Source organism: Oncorhynchus keta, chromosome 17 (assembly GCF_023373465.1).
Source record: "Oncorhynchus keta strain PuntledgeMale-10-30-2019 chromosome 17, Oket_V2, whole genome shotgun sequence".
NCBI lineage: Eukaryota > Metazoa > Chordata > Actinopteri > Salmoniformes > Salmonidae > Oncorhynchus > Oncorhynchus keta.
This window is the reverse complement of record NC_068437.1, coordinates 59274931-59292514: the sequence shown is the minus strand read 5'-3', so window position 1 is coordinate 59292514 and position 17584 is coordinate 59274931. Positions and strand designations below refer to the sequence as shown.

At 39.3% G+C, this 17584-nt stretch overlaps 1 protein-coding gene across 1 annotated transcript in view; it reads right to left on the bottom strand.

Moving 5' to 3' along the window:
* The window catches only part of LOC118379868 (bestrophin-1-like), a 28687-nt gene extending 11858 nt beyond the window's left edge, over positions 1–16829 (bottom strand). Inside the window, exons 1-3 of the mRNA XM_052466803.1 lie at positions 16225–16829; positions 11584–11678; positions 522–755 (exon numbers count right to left, since the gene is read on the bottom strand). Of these exons, the coding sequence (XP_052322763.1) occupies positions 522–755; positions 11584–11678; positions 16225–16376 (481 nt within the window). The 5' untranslated portion in view covers positions 16377–16829. The remainder of the gene's footprint in view (positions 1–521; positions 756–11583; positions 11679–16224) is intronic.
* Between the last annotated feature and the right edge of the window lie 755 nt (positions 16830–17584).

Below are 17584 nucleotides of genomic sequence, written 5' to 3'. Positions count from 1 at the left end.
ACCATGGTGTCCTGGCTAAATTCCCAAGCTGCCCTTCATACAATCATGGTCACCTAATCATCCCCAGCTTACATTTGGCTCATTCATCTCCCCTGTAACTATTCCCAGGTTGTTGCTGTAAATGAGAATGTGTTCTCAGCCAATGTACCTGGTTATATAACATATTTTTTAAAAGAGTTAAACTAAAGTGTAAATGTAATGTTCTAGATTTACAAGCAAGCTAGTTTAGCACTAGCTGTGGTATCTGTTTGGGGTGGCACTGATAATACAGGCTGCAGGGAGATATGCTATTTTACTCTGCCCTGTAGATTCTGTTGAGCTGTGAGTTTTAACGCTAGGGTGTAGAGGGTTGTGACATCAGACATCACAGCGTACCTGGATGTACCTGCACCAGGTGGTTCATGGCGGGGAACCTCTAGGGGTCAACTAGGTTAAGGGTCGTGGCTAGGTTTGGTGTCGTACCCTAGAAGTCAACGAGGGTAAGGGTTAGGGATCATAGGCTTTGAGGTCGTAGGTCGTACCTGCCTGCACCAAGTGCTTCATGGTGGGGAACCTCTTGTAGACTGCCGTGCTGACCGATCGGTAGATGAGCACGCCGGACAGGTTGGCGTACCGCATCAGGGTTCGGCGGGTCAGCCTGGCGATCTCATCGGTACCACGGACGTGAGCGCCCACAAGCGCACCCAACCGGTCCGGCCAGGGAACGCTCTCAAACTGACCCCACCACCGAGAAACCACCAGGGTCACATAAAAACCTGCGGGAGACAGACACACATGGAGACGACAAAAAAATATGTTATTCATCAATGACATTAAAAGGGAAATGTTTTCTACTTCATACACATCATCTCCAGCACCACCCACATCAGTAGTAACCAGCACCACCCACATCAGTAGTAACCAGCACCACCCACATCAGTAGTAACCAGCACCACCCACATCAGTAGTAACCAGCACCACCCACATCAGTAGGAACCAGCACCACCCACAACAGTAGTAACCAGCACCACCCACATCAGTAGTAACCAGCACCACCCACATCAGTAGTAACCAGCACCATCCACATCAGTAGTAACCAGCACCACCCACATCAGTAGTAACCAGCACCACCCACATCAGTAGTAACCAGCACCACCCACATCAGTAGTAACCAGCACCACCCACATCAGTAGTAACCAGCACCACCCACATCAGTAGTAACCAGCACCACCCACATCAGTAGGAACCAGCACCACCCACATCAGTAGGAACCAGCACCACCCACATCAGTAACCAGCACCACCCACATCAGTAGGAACCAGCACCACCCACATCAGTAGTAACCAGCACCACCCACATCAGTAGTAACCAGCACCACCCACATCAGTAGTAACCAGCACCACCCACATCAGTAGTAACCAGCACCACCCACATCAGTAGTAACCAGCACCACCCACATCAGTAGGAACCAGCACCACCCACATCAGTAGTAACCAGCACCACCCACATCAGTAGGAACCAGCACCACCCACATCAGTAGTAACCAGCACCACCCACATCAGTAGTAACCAGCACCACCCACATCAGTAGTAACCAGCACCACCCACATCAGTAGGAACCAGCACCACCCACAACAGTAGTAACCAGCACCACCCACATCAGTAGTAACCAGCACCACCCACATCAGTAGTAACCAGCACCATCCACATCAGTCGTAACCAGCACCACCCACATCAGTAGTAACCAGCACCACCCACATCAGTAGTAACCAGCACCACCCACATCAGTAGTAACCAGCACCACCCACATCAGTAGTAACCAGCACCACCCACATCAGTAGTAACCAGCACCACCCACATCAGTAGGAACCAGCACCACCCACATCAGTAGTAACCAGCACCACCCACATCAGTAGGAACCAGCACCACCCACATCAGTAGTAACCAGCACCACCCACATCAGTAGTAACCAGCACCACCCACATCAGTAGTAACCAGCACCACCCACATCAGTAGTAACCAGCACCACCCACATCAGTAGGAACCAGCACCACCCACATCAGTAGTAACCAGCACCACCCACATCAGTAGGAACCAGCACCACCCACATCAGTAGTAACCAGCACCACCCACATCAGTAGGAACCAGCACCACCCACATCAGTAGTAACCAGCACCACCCACATCAGTAGTAACCAGCACCACCCACATCAGTAGTAACCAGCACCACCCACATCAGTAGTAACCAGCACCACCCACATCAGTAGTAACCAGCACCACCCACATCAGTCGTAACCAGCACCACCCACATCAGTAGTAACCAGCACCACCCACATCAGTAGTAACCAGCACCACCCACATCAGTAGTAACCAGCACCACCCACATCAGTAGTAACCAGCACCACCCACATCAGTAGTAACCAGCACCACCCACATCAGTAGTAACCAGCACCACCCACATCAGTAGTAACCAGCACCACCCACATCAGTAGTAACCAGCACCACCCACATCAGTAGTAACCAGCACCACCCACATCAGTAGTAACCAGCACCACCCACATCAGTAGTAACCATCACCACCCACATCAGTCGTAACCAGCACCACCCACATCAGTAGTAACCAGGACCACCCACATCAGTAGTAACCAGCACCACCCACATCAGTAGTAACCAGCACCACCCACATCAGTAGTAACCAGCACCACCCACATCAGTAGTAACCAGCACCACCCACATCAGTAGTAACCAGCACCACCCACATCAGTAGTAACCAGGACCACCCACATCAGTAGTAACCAGCACCACCCACATCAGTAGTAACCAGCACCACCCACATCAGTAGTAACCAGCACCACCCACATCAGTAGTAACCAGCACCACCCACATCAGTAGTAACCAGCACCACCCACATCAGTAGTAACCAGCACCACCCACATCAGTAGTAACCAGCACCACCCACATCAGTAGTAACCAGCACCACCCACATCAGTAGTAACCAGCTGAATTTCTGTAGTTGAATACTTCCCATTTCTCCCCCTTATTACACTACCGCAGTGTGTTTATTTGTAACCTGCTAAAGTTTTTTTAGAGAGGAAGTTCAGAATTGTTCATGACGTCTGTCAAAAGGGGGTTGTTTGTGCATAACACAGCATAACATAACATAACACAGCATAACATAACATAACACAGCATAACATAACATAACACAGCATAACATAACATAACATAACACAGCATAACATAACATAACATAACACAGCATAACATAACATAACACAGCATAACATAACATAACACAGCATAACATAACATAACACAGCATAACATAACATAACACAGCATAGCATAACATAACACAGCATAACATAACATAACACAGCATAACATAACATAACACAGCATAACATAACGTAACACAGCATAACACAGCATAACACAGCATAACATAACATAACACAGCATAACACAGCATAACATAACATAACACAGCATAACATAACATAACACAGCATAACATAACATAACACAGCATAACATAACATAACACAGCATAACATAACATAACACAGCATAACACAGCATAACATAACATAACACAGCATAACACAGCATAACATAACATAACACAGCATAACACAGCATAACATAACATAACACAGCATAACATAACATAACACAGCATAACACAGCATAACATAACATAACACAGCATAACACAGCATAACATAACATAACACAGCATAACACAGCATAACATAACATAACACAGCATAACACAGCATAACACAGCATAACACAGCATAACATAACATAACACAGCATAACACAGCATAACATAACATAACACAGCATAACACAGCATAACATAACATAACACAGCATAACATAACACAGCATAACACAGCATAACATAACATAACACAGCATAACACAGCATAACATAACATAACACAGCATAACACAGCATAACATAACATAACACAGCATAACACAGCATAACATAACACAGCATAACACAGCATAACACAGCATAACATAACATAACACAGCATAACACAGCATAACATAACATAACACAGCATAACACAGCATAACATAACATAACACAGCATAACACAGCATAACATAACATAACACAGCATAACACAGCATAACATAACATAACACAGCATAACATAACATAACACAGCATAACACAGCATAACATAACATAACACAGCATAACACAGCATAACATAACATAACACAGCATAACATAACATAACACAGCATAACACAGCATAACATAACATAACACAGCATAACACAGCATAACATACCATAACACAGCATAACACAGCATAACATAACATAACACAGCATAACATAACATAACACAGCATAACACAGCATAACATAACATAACACAGCATAACACAGCATAACATAACATAACACAGCATAACACAGCATAACATAACATAACACAGCATAACACAGCATAACACAGCATAACACAGCATAACATAACATAACACAGCATAACACAGCATAACATAACATAACACAGCATAACACAGCATAACATAACATAACACAGCATAACATAACATAACACAGCATAACACAGCATAACATAACACAGCATAACACAGCATAACATAACATAACACAGCATAACACAGCATAACATAACATAACACAGCATAACATAACATAACACAGCATAACACAGCATAACACAGCATAACATAACATAACACAGCATAACACAGCATAACATAACATAACACAGCATAACACAGCATAACATAACATAACACAGCATAACATTTAACATTTACATTTAAGTCATTTAGCAGACGCTCTTATCCAGAGCGACTTACAAATTGGTGCATACACCTTATGACAACCAGTGGAACAGCCACTTGCATCTAAATCTTGTTGGGGGGGGAGAAGGGGGGTGAGAAGGATTACTTACCCTACTTACCCTATCCTAGGTATAACACAGCATAACACAGCATAACATAACATAACACAGCATAACATAACATAACACAGCATAACACAGCATAACATAACATAACACAGCATAACACAGCATAACATAACATAACACAGCATAACACAGCATAACATAACATAACACAGCATAACACAGCATAACATAACATAACACAGCATAACACAGCATAACATAACACAGCATAACACAGCATAACACAGCATAACACAGCATAACATAGCATAACATAACACAGCATAACACAGCATAACATAGCATAACATAGCATAACATAACACAGCATAACACAGCATAACACAGCATAACACAGCATAACACAGCATAACATAACATAACATAACACAGCATAACACAGCATAACACAGCATAACACAGCATAACACAGCATAACATAGCATAACATAACACAGCATAACACAGCATAACACAGCATAACATAGCATAACATAGCATAACATAACACAGCATAACACAGCATAACACAGCATAACATAACATAACATAACACAGCATAACACAGCATAACATAACATAACACAGCATAACATAACATAACACAGCATAACATAACATAACACAGCATAACATAACATAACACAGCATAACATAACATAACACAGCATAACACAGCATAACATAACATAACACAGCATAACACAGCATAACATAACATAACACAGCATAACACAGCATAACATAACATAACACAGCATAACACAGCATAACATAACATAACACAGCATAACATAACACAGCATAACATAACATAACACAGCATAACACAGCATAACATAACATAACACAGCATAACACAGCATAACATAACATAACACAGCATAACATAACATAACACAGCATAACATAACATAACACAGCATAACATAACATAACACAGCATAACATAACATAACACAGCATAACATAACATAACACAGCATAACACAGCATAACATAACATAACACAGCATAACACAGCATAACATAACATAACACAGCATAACATAACATAACACAGCATAACACAGCATAACATAACATAACACAGCATAACACAGCATAACATAACATAACACAGCATAACATAACATAACACAGCATAACATAACATAACACAGCATAACACAGCATAACATAACATAACACAGCATAACACAGCATAACATAACATAACACAGCATAACATAACATAACACAGCATAACATAACATAACACAGCATAACATAACATAACACAGCATAACACAGCATAACACAGCATAACATAACATAACATAACACAGCATAACATAACATAACACAGCATAACACAGCATAACATAACATAACATAACATAACACAGCATAACATAACATAACACAGCATAACATAACATAACACAGCATAACATAACATAACACAGCATAACATAACATAACACAGCATAACATAACATAACACAGCATAACATAACATAACACAGCATAACATAACATAACACAGCATAACATAACATAACACAGCATAACATAACATAACACAGCATAACATAACATAACACAGCATAACATAGCATAACACAGCATAACACAGCATAACATAACATAACACAGCATAACACAGCATAACATAACATAACACAGCATAACACAGCATAACACAGCATAACATAACATAACACAGCATAACACAGCATAACATAACATAACACAGCATAACACAGCATAACATAACATAACACAGCATAACACAGCATAACACAGCATAACACAGCATAACACAGCATAACACAGCATAACATAACACAGCATAACATAACATAACACAGCATAACACAGCATAACACAGCATAACACAGCATAACATAACATAACACAGCATAACATAACATAACACAGCATAACATAACATAACACAGCATAACATAACATAACACAGCATAACACAGCATAACATAACATAACACAGCATAACACAGCATAACATAACATAACACAGCATAACACAGCATAACACAGCATAACATAACATAACACAGCATAACACAGCATAACATAACATAACACAGCATAACACAGCATAACACAGCATAACACAGCATAACACAGCATAACACAGCATAACACAGCATAACACAGCATAACATAACATAACACAGCATAACATAACATAACACAGCATAACACAGCATAACACAGCATAACACAGCATAACATAACATAACACAGCATAACATAACATAACACAGCATAACACAGCATAACACAGCATAACATAACATAACACAGCATAACACAGCATAACACAGCATACCACAGCATAACAGAACATAACACAGCATAACATAACATAACACAGCATAACATAACATAACACAGCATAACACAGCATAACACAGCATAACACAGCATAACATAACATAACACAGCATAACATAACATAACACAGCATAACACAGCATAACACAGCATAACACAGCATAACATAACATAACACAGCATAACATAACATAACACAGCATAACATAACATAACACAGCATAACATAACATAACACAGCATAACACAGCATAACATAACATAACACAGCATAACACAGCATAACATAACATAACACAGCATAACACAGCATAACACAGCATAACATAACATAACACAGCATAACACAGCATAACATAACATAACACAGCATAACACAGCATAACATAACATAACACAGCATAACACAGCATAACACAGCATAACACAGCATAACACAGCATAACACAGCATAACATAACATAACACAGCATAACATAACATAACACAGCATAACACAGCATAACACAGCATAACATAACATAACACAGCATAACATAACATAACACAGCATAACACAGCATAACACAGCATAACACAGCATAACATAACATAACACAGCATAACACAGCATAACACAGCATAACACAGCATAACAGAACATAACACAGCATAACATAACATAACACAGCATAACATAACATAACACAGCATAACACAGCATAACACAGCATAACACAGCATAACATAACATAACACAGCATAACATAACATAACACAGCATAACACAGCATAACAGAACATAACACAGCATAACATAACATAACACAGCATAACACAGCATAACACAGCATAACACAGCATAACACAGCATAACATAGCATAACACAGCATAACACAGCATAACACAGCATAACACAGCATAACATAGCATAACACAGCATAACAGAACAGTTGTTTGTGCTTGAGAAGTATTGACTTGTGGCCTGAGAGTGAGTGGCTGAATGATTACTGAGCACCAGTGTTTGAAAAGAGTCAATTCCACTTTAATTCAGGTAGTAAAAATACATTCCAATCCAATTGTAAGAAATGAGGACAATTGGAATTTCAGAAATGGAGTTGATCCCAACCCTGCTGTGCACAAAACCCTGCTGTGCACAAAACCCTGCTGTGCATAAATTGGACAGCATAAAATACAGCATAACACAGCATAACATAACACAGCATAACATAACACAGCATAATACAGCATAACATAACACAGCATAACATAACACAGCATAACATAACACAGCATAACATAACACAGCATAACACAGCATAACATAACACAGCATAACACAGCATAACATAACACAGCATAACATAACACAGCATAATACAGCATAACATAACACAGCATAACACAGCATAACATAACATAACACAGCATAACACAGCATAACATAACACAGCATAACATAACACAGCATAACACAGCATAACACAGCATAACAGAACATAACACAGCATAACATAACATAACACAGCATAACATAACATAACACAGCATAACACAGCATAACACAGCATAACACAGCATAACATAACATAACACAGCATAACATAACATAACACAGCATAACACAGCATAACAGAACATAACACAGCATAACATAACATAACACAGCATAACACAGCATAACACAGCATAACACAGCATAACATAGCATAACACAGCATAACACAGCATAACACAGCATAACACAGCATAACATAGCATAACACAGCATAACAGAACAGTTGTTTGTGCTTGAGAAGTATTGACTTGTGGCCTGAGAGTGAGTGGCTGAATGATTACTGAGCACCAGTGTTTGAAAAGAGTCAATTCCACTTTAATTCAGGTAGTAAAAATACATTCCAATCCAATTGTAAGAAATGAGGACAATTGGAATTTCAGAAATGGAGTTGATCCCAACCCTGCTGTGCACAAAACCCTGCTGTGCACAAAACCCTGCTGTGCATAAATTGGACAGCATAAAATACAGCATAACACAGCATAACATAACACAGCATAACATAACACAGCATAATACAGCATAACATAACACAGCATAACATAACACAGCATAACACAGCATAACATAACACAGCATAACACAGCATAACATAACACAGCATAACACAGCATAACATAACACAGCATAACATAACACAGCATAACATAACACAGCATAACACAGCATAACATAACATAACACAGCATAACACAGCATAACATAACACAGCATAACATAACACAGCATAACACAGCATAACACAGCATAACAGAACATAACACAGCATAACATAACATAACACAGCATAACATAACATAACACAGCATAACACAGCATAACACAGCATAACACAGCATAACATAACATAACACAGCATAACATAACATAACACAGCATAACACAGCATAACAGAACATAACACAGCATAACATAACATAACACAGCATAACACAGCATAACACAGCATAACACAGCATAACATAGCATAACACAGCATAACACAGCATAACACAGCATAACATAGCATAACACAGCATAACAGAACAGTTGTTTGTGCTTGAGAAGTATTGACTTGTGGCCTGAGAGTGAGTGGCTGAATGATTACTGAGCACCAGTGTTTGAAAAGAGTCAATTCCACTTTAATTCAGGTAGTAAAAATACATTCCAATCCAATTGTAAGAAATGAGGACAATTGGAATTTCAGAAATGGAGTTGATCCCAACCCTGCTGTGCACAAAACCCTGCTGTGCACAAAACCCTGCTGTGCATAAATTGGACAGCATAAAATACAGCATAACACAGCATAACATAACACAGCATAACACAGCATAACATAACACAGCATAACATAACACAGCATAACATAACACAGCATAACATAACACAGCATAACACAGCATAACATAACACAGCATAACACAGCATAACATAACACAGCATAACATAACACAGCATAATACAGCATAACATAACACAGCATAACACAGCATAACATAACATAACACAGCATAACACAGCATAACATAACACAGCATAACATAACACAGCATAACACAGCATAACATAACACAGCATAACATAACACAGCATAACACAGCATAACACAGCATAACATAACATAATATAATAATAATAATATATGCCATTTAGCTGACGCTTTTATCCAAAGCGACTTACAGTCATGTGTGCATACATTCTACGTATGGGTGGTCCCGGGAATCGAACCCACTACCCTGGCCATGCTCTACCAACTGAGCCACAGAAGGACCACGATCAGTAGTAACCAGCACCACATAACATAACACAGCATAACATAACACAGCACAACACAGCATAACACAGCATAACATAACATAACATAACACAGCATAACAGAGCAGAACATAACACAGCATAACATAACACAGCATAACACAGCATAACATAACACAGCATAACATAACACTAATCTAATTCTCTCCTTCTCTCTTTCTTTCTCTCTCTCGGAGGACCTGAGCCCTAGGACCATGTCCCAGGACTACCTGACATGAGGACTCCTTGCTGTCCCCAGTCCACCTGGCCATGCTCCTGCTCCAGTTTCAACTGACCTGAGCCCTAGGACCGTGCCCCAGGACTACCTGACATGAAGGCTCCTTGCTGTCCCCAGTCCACCTGACTGTGCTGCTGCTCCAGTTTCAACTGTTCTGCCTTATTATTATTCGACCATGCTGGTCATTTATGAACATTTGAACATCTTGGTCATGTTCTGTTATAATCTCTACCCGGCACAGCCAGAAGAGGACTGGCCACCCCACATAGCCCGGTTCCTCTCTAGGTTTCTTCCTAGGTTTTGGCCTTTCTAGGGAGTTTTTCCTAGCCACCGTGCTTTTACACCTGCATTGTTTGCTGTTTGGGGTTTTAGGCTGGGTTTCTGTACAGCACTTTGAGATATCAGCTGATGTACGAAGGGCTATATAAATAAATTTGATTTGATTTGATTTGATTTGAACACAGCATAACATAACACAGCATGTAAGTCGCTCTGGATAAGAGCGTCTGCTAAATGACTTAAATGTAAATGTAAATAACATAACACAGCATAACATAACACAGCATAACACAGCATAACACAGCATAACATAACACAGCATAACACAGCATAACATAACACAGCATAACATAACACAGCATAACATAACACAGCATAACATAACATAACATAACATAACATAACACAGCATAACATAACATAACATAACACAGCATAACAGAGCAGAACAGAACAGAGCAGAACAGAACAGTATTCTCACCCAATACGAAGGACACAGGGATGAGTTCTGCGTAACGGTCACAGTAGATGGCCAGCTTCTCAAACAGCCTCTTCTGACCCTCATTCAACACAAACCTAGAGAGAACAGGTCTGTCACAAAGTTAACTCCTGTATGATTGAACATGATGGGGAGGGAGTGACAACAACTGCAAAAAAAAGATAAGGGGACCCTAATATTCCCACAACGGTTCCCTGACATTTGATTGTAAAAAGTTGCTGTGACCTTTGATTTGAAGGGACCAGCAATATAAGCAAAGAAATACACAAATGCATGGGTCACTGTAAAGAGGCTTATTTTTTACAAGTAAGATAGACCAGATGAGGTTACCTATATAAATGATGAGGTTACCTGTGTAAATTACGAGGTTACCTATATAAATGACGAGGTTACCTATATAAATGACGAGGTTACCTATGTAAATGATGAGGTTACCTGTGTAAATGACGAGGTTACCTATGTAAATGACGAGGTTACCTGTGTAAATGATGAGTCTACCTATGTAAATGACGAGGTTACCTGTATATGATGAGGTTACCTGTATATAATGAGGTTACCTGTATATAATGAGGTTACCTGTGAAGTTGTGAGGTTACCTGTATATGATGAGGTTACCTGTATATGATGAGGTTACCTGTGAAGTTGTGAGGTTACCTGTATATGAGGTTACCTGTATATGATGAGGTTACCTGTGTAAATTACAGGGTTACCTGTGAAGTTGTGAGGTTACCTGTATATAATGAGGTTACCTGTATATGATGAGGTTACCTGTATATAATGAGGTTACCTGTGAAGTTGTGAGGTTACCTGTATATGATGAGGTTACCTGTATGTGATGAGGTTACCTGTGTAAATTACAGGGTTACCTGTGAAGTTGTGAGGTTACCTGTATATGATGAGGTTACCTGTATATGATGAGGTTACCTGTATATGATGAGGTTACCTGTATATGATGAGGTTACCTGTATATAATGAGGTTACCTGTATATGACGAGGTTACCTGTATATAATGAGGTTGCCTGTATATGATGAGGTTACCTGTATATAATGAGGTTACCTGTATATGATGAGGTTACCTGTATAAATTACAGGGTTACCTGTGAAGTTGTGAGGTTACCTGTATATGATGAGGTTACCTGTGAAGTTGTGAGGTTACCTGTATATAATGAGGTTACCTGTATATGATGAGGTTACCTGTGTAAATTACAGGGTTACCTGTGAAGTTGTGAGGTTACCTGTATATAATGAGGTTACCTGTATATAATGAGGTTACCTGTGAAGTTGTGAGGTTACCTGTATATGATGAGGTTACCTGTATATAATGAGGTTACCTGTGAAGTTGTGAGGTTACCTGTATATGATGAGGTTACCTGTATATAATGAGGTTACCTGTATATGATGAGGTTACCTGTGAAGTTGTGAGGTTACCTGTATATAATGAGGTTACCTGTATATGATGAGGTTACCTGTGTAAATTACAGGGTTACCTGTGAAATTGTGAGGTTACCTGTATATAATGAGGTTACCTGTATATGATGAGGTTACCTGTATATAATGAGGTTACCTGTGAAGTTGTGAGGTTACCTGTATATGATGAGGTTACCTGTATGTGATGAGGTTACCTGTGTAAATTACAGGGTTACCTGTGAAGTTGTGAGGTTACCTGTATATAATGAGGTTACCTGTATATGATGAGGTTACCTGTATATGATGAGGTTACCTGTATATGATGAGGTTACCTGTATATAATGAGGTTACCTGTATATGACGAGGTTACCTGTATATAATGAGGTTGCCTGTATATGATGAGGTTACCTGTGAAGTTGTGAGGTTACCTGTATATAATGAGGTTACCTGTATATGATGAGGTTACCTGTGTAAATTACAGGGTTACCTGTGAAGTTGTGAGGTTACCTGTATATGATGAGGTTACCTGTGAAGTTGTGAGGTTACTTGTATATAATGAGGTTACCTGTATATGATGAGGTTACCTGTGTAAATTACAGGGTTACCTGTGAAGTTGTGAGGTTACCTGTATATGATGAGGTTACCTGTGAAGTTGTGAGGTTACCTGTATATAATGAGGTTACCTGTATATGATGAGGTTACCTGTATATGATGAGGTTACCTGTATATGATGAGGTTACCTGTATATAATGAGGTTACCTGTATATAATGAGGTTACCTGTGTAAATTACAGGGTTACCTGTGAAGTTGTGAGGTTACCTGTATATAATGAGGTTACCTGTATATGATGAGGTTACCTGTGTAAATTACAGGGTTACCTGTGAAGTTGTGAGGTTACCTGTATATGATGAGGTTACCTGTATATGATGAGGTTACCTGTATATGATGAGGTTACCTGTATATAATGAGGTTACCTGTATATGACGAGGTTACCTGTATATAATGAGGTTACCTGTATATGATGAGGTTACCTGTATATAATGAGGTTACCTGTATATAATGAGGTTACCTGTGAAGTAGTGAGGTTACCTGTATATAATGAGGTTACCTGTATATAATGAGGTTACCTGTGAAGTTGTGAGGTTACCTGTATATGATGAGGTTACCTGTATATGATGAGGTTACCTGTATATGATGAGGTTACCTGTATATGATGAGGTTACCTGTATATAATGAGTTTACCTGTATATAATGAGGTTACCTGTGAAGTTGTGAGGTTACCTGTGAAGTTGTGAGGTTACCTGTATATGATGAGGTTACCTGTATATGATGAGGTTACCTGTATATGATGAGGTTACCTGTATATAATGAGGTTACCTGTGAAGTTGTGAGGTTACCTGTATATGATGAGGTTACCTGTATATGATGAGGTTACCTGTATATAATGAGGTTACCTGTATATGATGAGGTTACCTGTATATAATGAGGTTACCTGTATATAATGAGGTTACCTGTGAAGTTGTGAGGTTACCTGTATATGATGAGGTTACCTGTGAAGTTGTGAGGTTACCTGTATATGATGAGGTTACCTGTATATAATGAGGTTACCTGTATATGATGAGGTTACCTGTGAAGTTGTGAGGTTACCTGTATATAATGAGGTTACCTGTATATAATGAGGTTACCTGTATATGATGATGTTACCTGTATATGATGAGGTTACCTGTATATAATGAGGTTACCTGTATATGATGAGGTTACCTGTATATGATGAGGTTACCTGTATATGATGAGGTTACCTGTATATAATGAGGTTACCTGTGAAGTTGTGAGGTTACCTGTATATGATGAGGTTACCTGTATATAATGAGGTTACCTGTATATGATGAGGTTACCTGTATATAATGAGGTTACCTGTATATGATGAGGTTACCTGTGAAGTTGTGAGGTTACCTGTATATGATGAGGTTACCTGTGAAGTTGTGAGGTTACCTGTATATGATGAGGTTACCTGTATATAATGAGGTTACCTGTATATGATGAGTTTACCTGTATATAATGAGGTTACCTGTATATGATGAGGTTACCTGTATATAATGAGGTTACCTGTATATGATGAGGTTACCTGTGAAGTTGTGAGGTTACCTGTATATAATGAGGTTACCTGTATATAATGAGGTTACCTGTATATGATGATGTTACCTGTATATGATGAGGTTACCTGTATATAATGAGGTTACCTGTATATGATGAGGTTACCTGTATATAATGAGGTTACCTGTATATGATGAGGTTACCTGTGAAGTTGTGAGGTTACCTGTATATAATGAGGTTACCTGTATATAATGAGGTTACCTGTATATGATGAGGTTACCTGTATATGATGAGGTTACCTGTATATAATGAGGTTACCTGTGAAGTTGTGAGGTTACCTGTATATAATGAGGTTACCTGTATATAATGAGGTTACCTGTGAAGTTGTGAGGTTACCTGTATATAATGAGGTTACCTGTATATGATGAGGTTACCTGTGAAGTTGTGAGGTTACCTGTATATAATGAGGTTACCTTGTATATAATGAGGTTACCTGTATATGATGAGGTTACCTGTATATAATGAGGTTACCTGTATATGATGAGGTTACCTGTATATAATGAGGTTACCTGTATATGATGAGGTTACCTGTATATAATGAGGTTACCTGTATATGATGAGGTTACCTGTATATAATGAGGTTACCTGTATATGATGAGGTTACCTGTATATAATGAGGTTACCTGTATATAATGAGGTTACCTGTATATAATGAGGTTACCTGTATATGATGAGGTTACCTGTATATAATGAGGTTACCTGTATATGATGAGGTTACCTGTATATAATGAGGTTACCTGTATATGATGAGGTTACCTGTGAAGTTGTGAGGTTACCTGTATATAATGAGGTTACCTGTATATAATGAGGTTACCTGTATATGATGAGGTTACCTGTATATGATGAGGTTACCTGTATATAATGAGGTTACCTGTATATGATGAGGTTACCTGTATATAATGAGGTTACCTGTATATGATGAGGTTACCTGTGAAGTTGTGAGGTTACCTGTATATAATGAGGTTACCTGTATATAATGAGGTTACCTGTATATGATGAGGTTACCTGTATATGATGAGGTTACCTGTATATGATGAGGTTACCTGTATATAATGAGGTTACCTGTATATGATGCTGAAGGAGTAGTACAGTGTGGTGAAGATGATCAGTTCTCTCCACAGTAGCTTGTAGATGCTCCCCTTCCATCGGAGGAGCAGATGAGAGAATGTCCCTAGCCCCGCGTCAGCAACCCTCCGTGAGTATGTCACCGTCATCACTACCCTTCCCTGGCCAGGCTGGCTGGCTGGCTGGATGGAGAGCTGGATGGAGAGCTGGATGGAGAGCTGGATGGAGAGGTGGATGGATGGATAGGTGGCTGGCTGGGTGGCTGTCTAGATGGATGGATGGAGAGCTGGATGGAGAGCTGGATGGATGGATGGATGGATGGATGGATGGATGGAGAGCTGGATGGATGGATGACTAGCTGAATGGTTGGCACAGAGGAATCTGCCCTTGGTGTATCAAAATGGTCAACTACTGTCACTTTCTCTGTTTGCTTTACAAGTCAACTTTCCAAAACACTGATAGTGACATATATCGATCACATATCTACTTGATAACAAACTATCCAGAGAGACAATTCTTATCGATATTAGCTCATGGATCCACTATCTGAAGACATCGTGCTAGTGGGGGTAAAGTTCAGCAGAAGATAGATAGAGAGATAGAGAGAGAGAGAGAGAGAGAGAGAGAGAGAGAGAGAGAGAGAGAGAGAGAGAGAGAGAGAGAGAGAGAGAGAGAGAGAGAGAGAGAGAGAGAGAGAGAGAGAGAGAAGAGAAAGTAAGATGTTGGCAATTAACATAGAGTCATCTATAAACTTGGAAAGGCTCTTAATAACAACCGGAACGGAGTGAATGGAATGGCATGACCCACCTGGAAACCATGGAAACCACGTGTTTGTTGTCTGATTCTGCTCCAGTTCATTAGAACGGGGGTGTTCTCCTCACCAAACTACGGTGATACAGAGATATCCACAATTATTCAATTGAGCCTAAAAAAAAATAAAAAAAATCAAGCTGTCCAATTCCGTTGAGATAAATTATCAGAATATTTATATTACTTGATTTAAATCTTCACTCTATTCAATCTTTACGTTAATTACAGAGTGAATCAGATGGATTGTATTATCATATTTACAATATACTCACTGGACATGACATACATTACAGCGATATCAGTAACATAATAATAATAATAATAATATATGCCATTTAGCAGACGCTTTTATCCAAAGCGACTTACAGTCATGACATAACACAGCATAATTCTACGTATGGGTGGTCCTGGGAATCGAACCCACTTCCCTGGCGTTACAAGCGCCATGCTCTACCAACTGAGCTACAGAAGGACCACATCACTTATCTATATCCCATTGTGTCCATCAGATAAAAGAGATGATTGATCAGATAGATTGATATATATA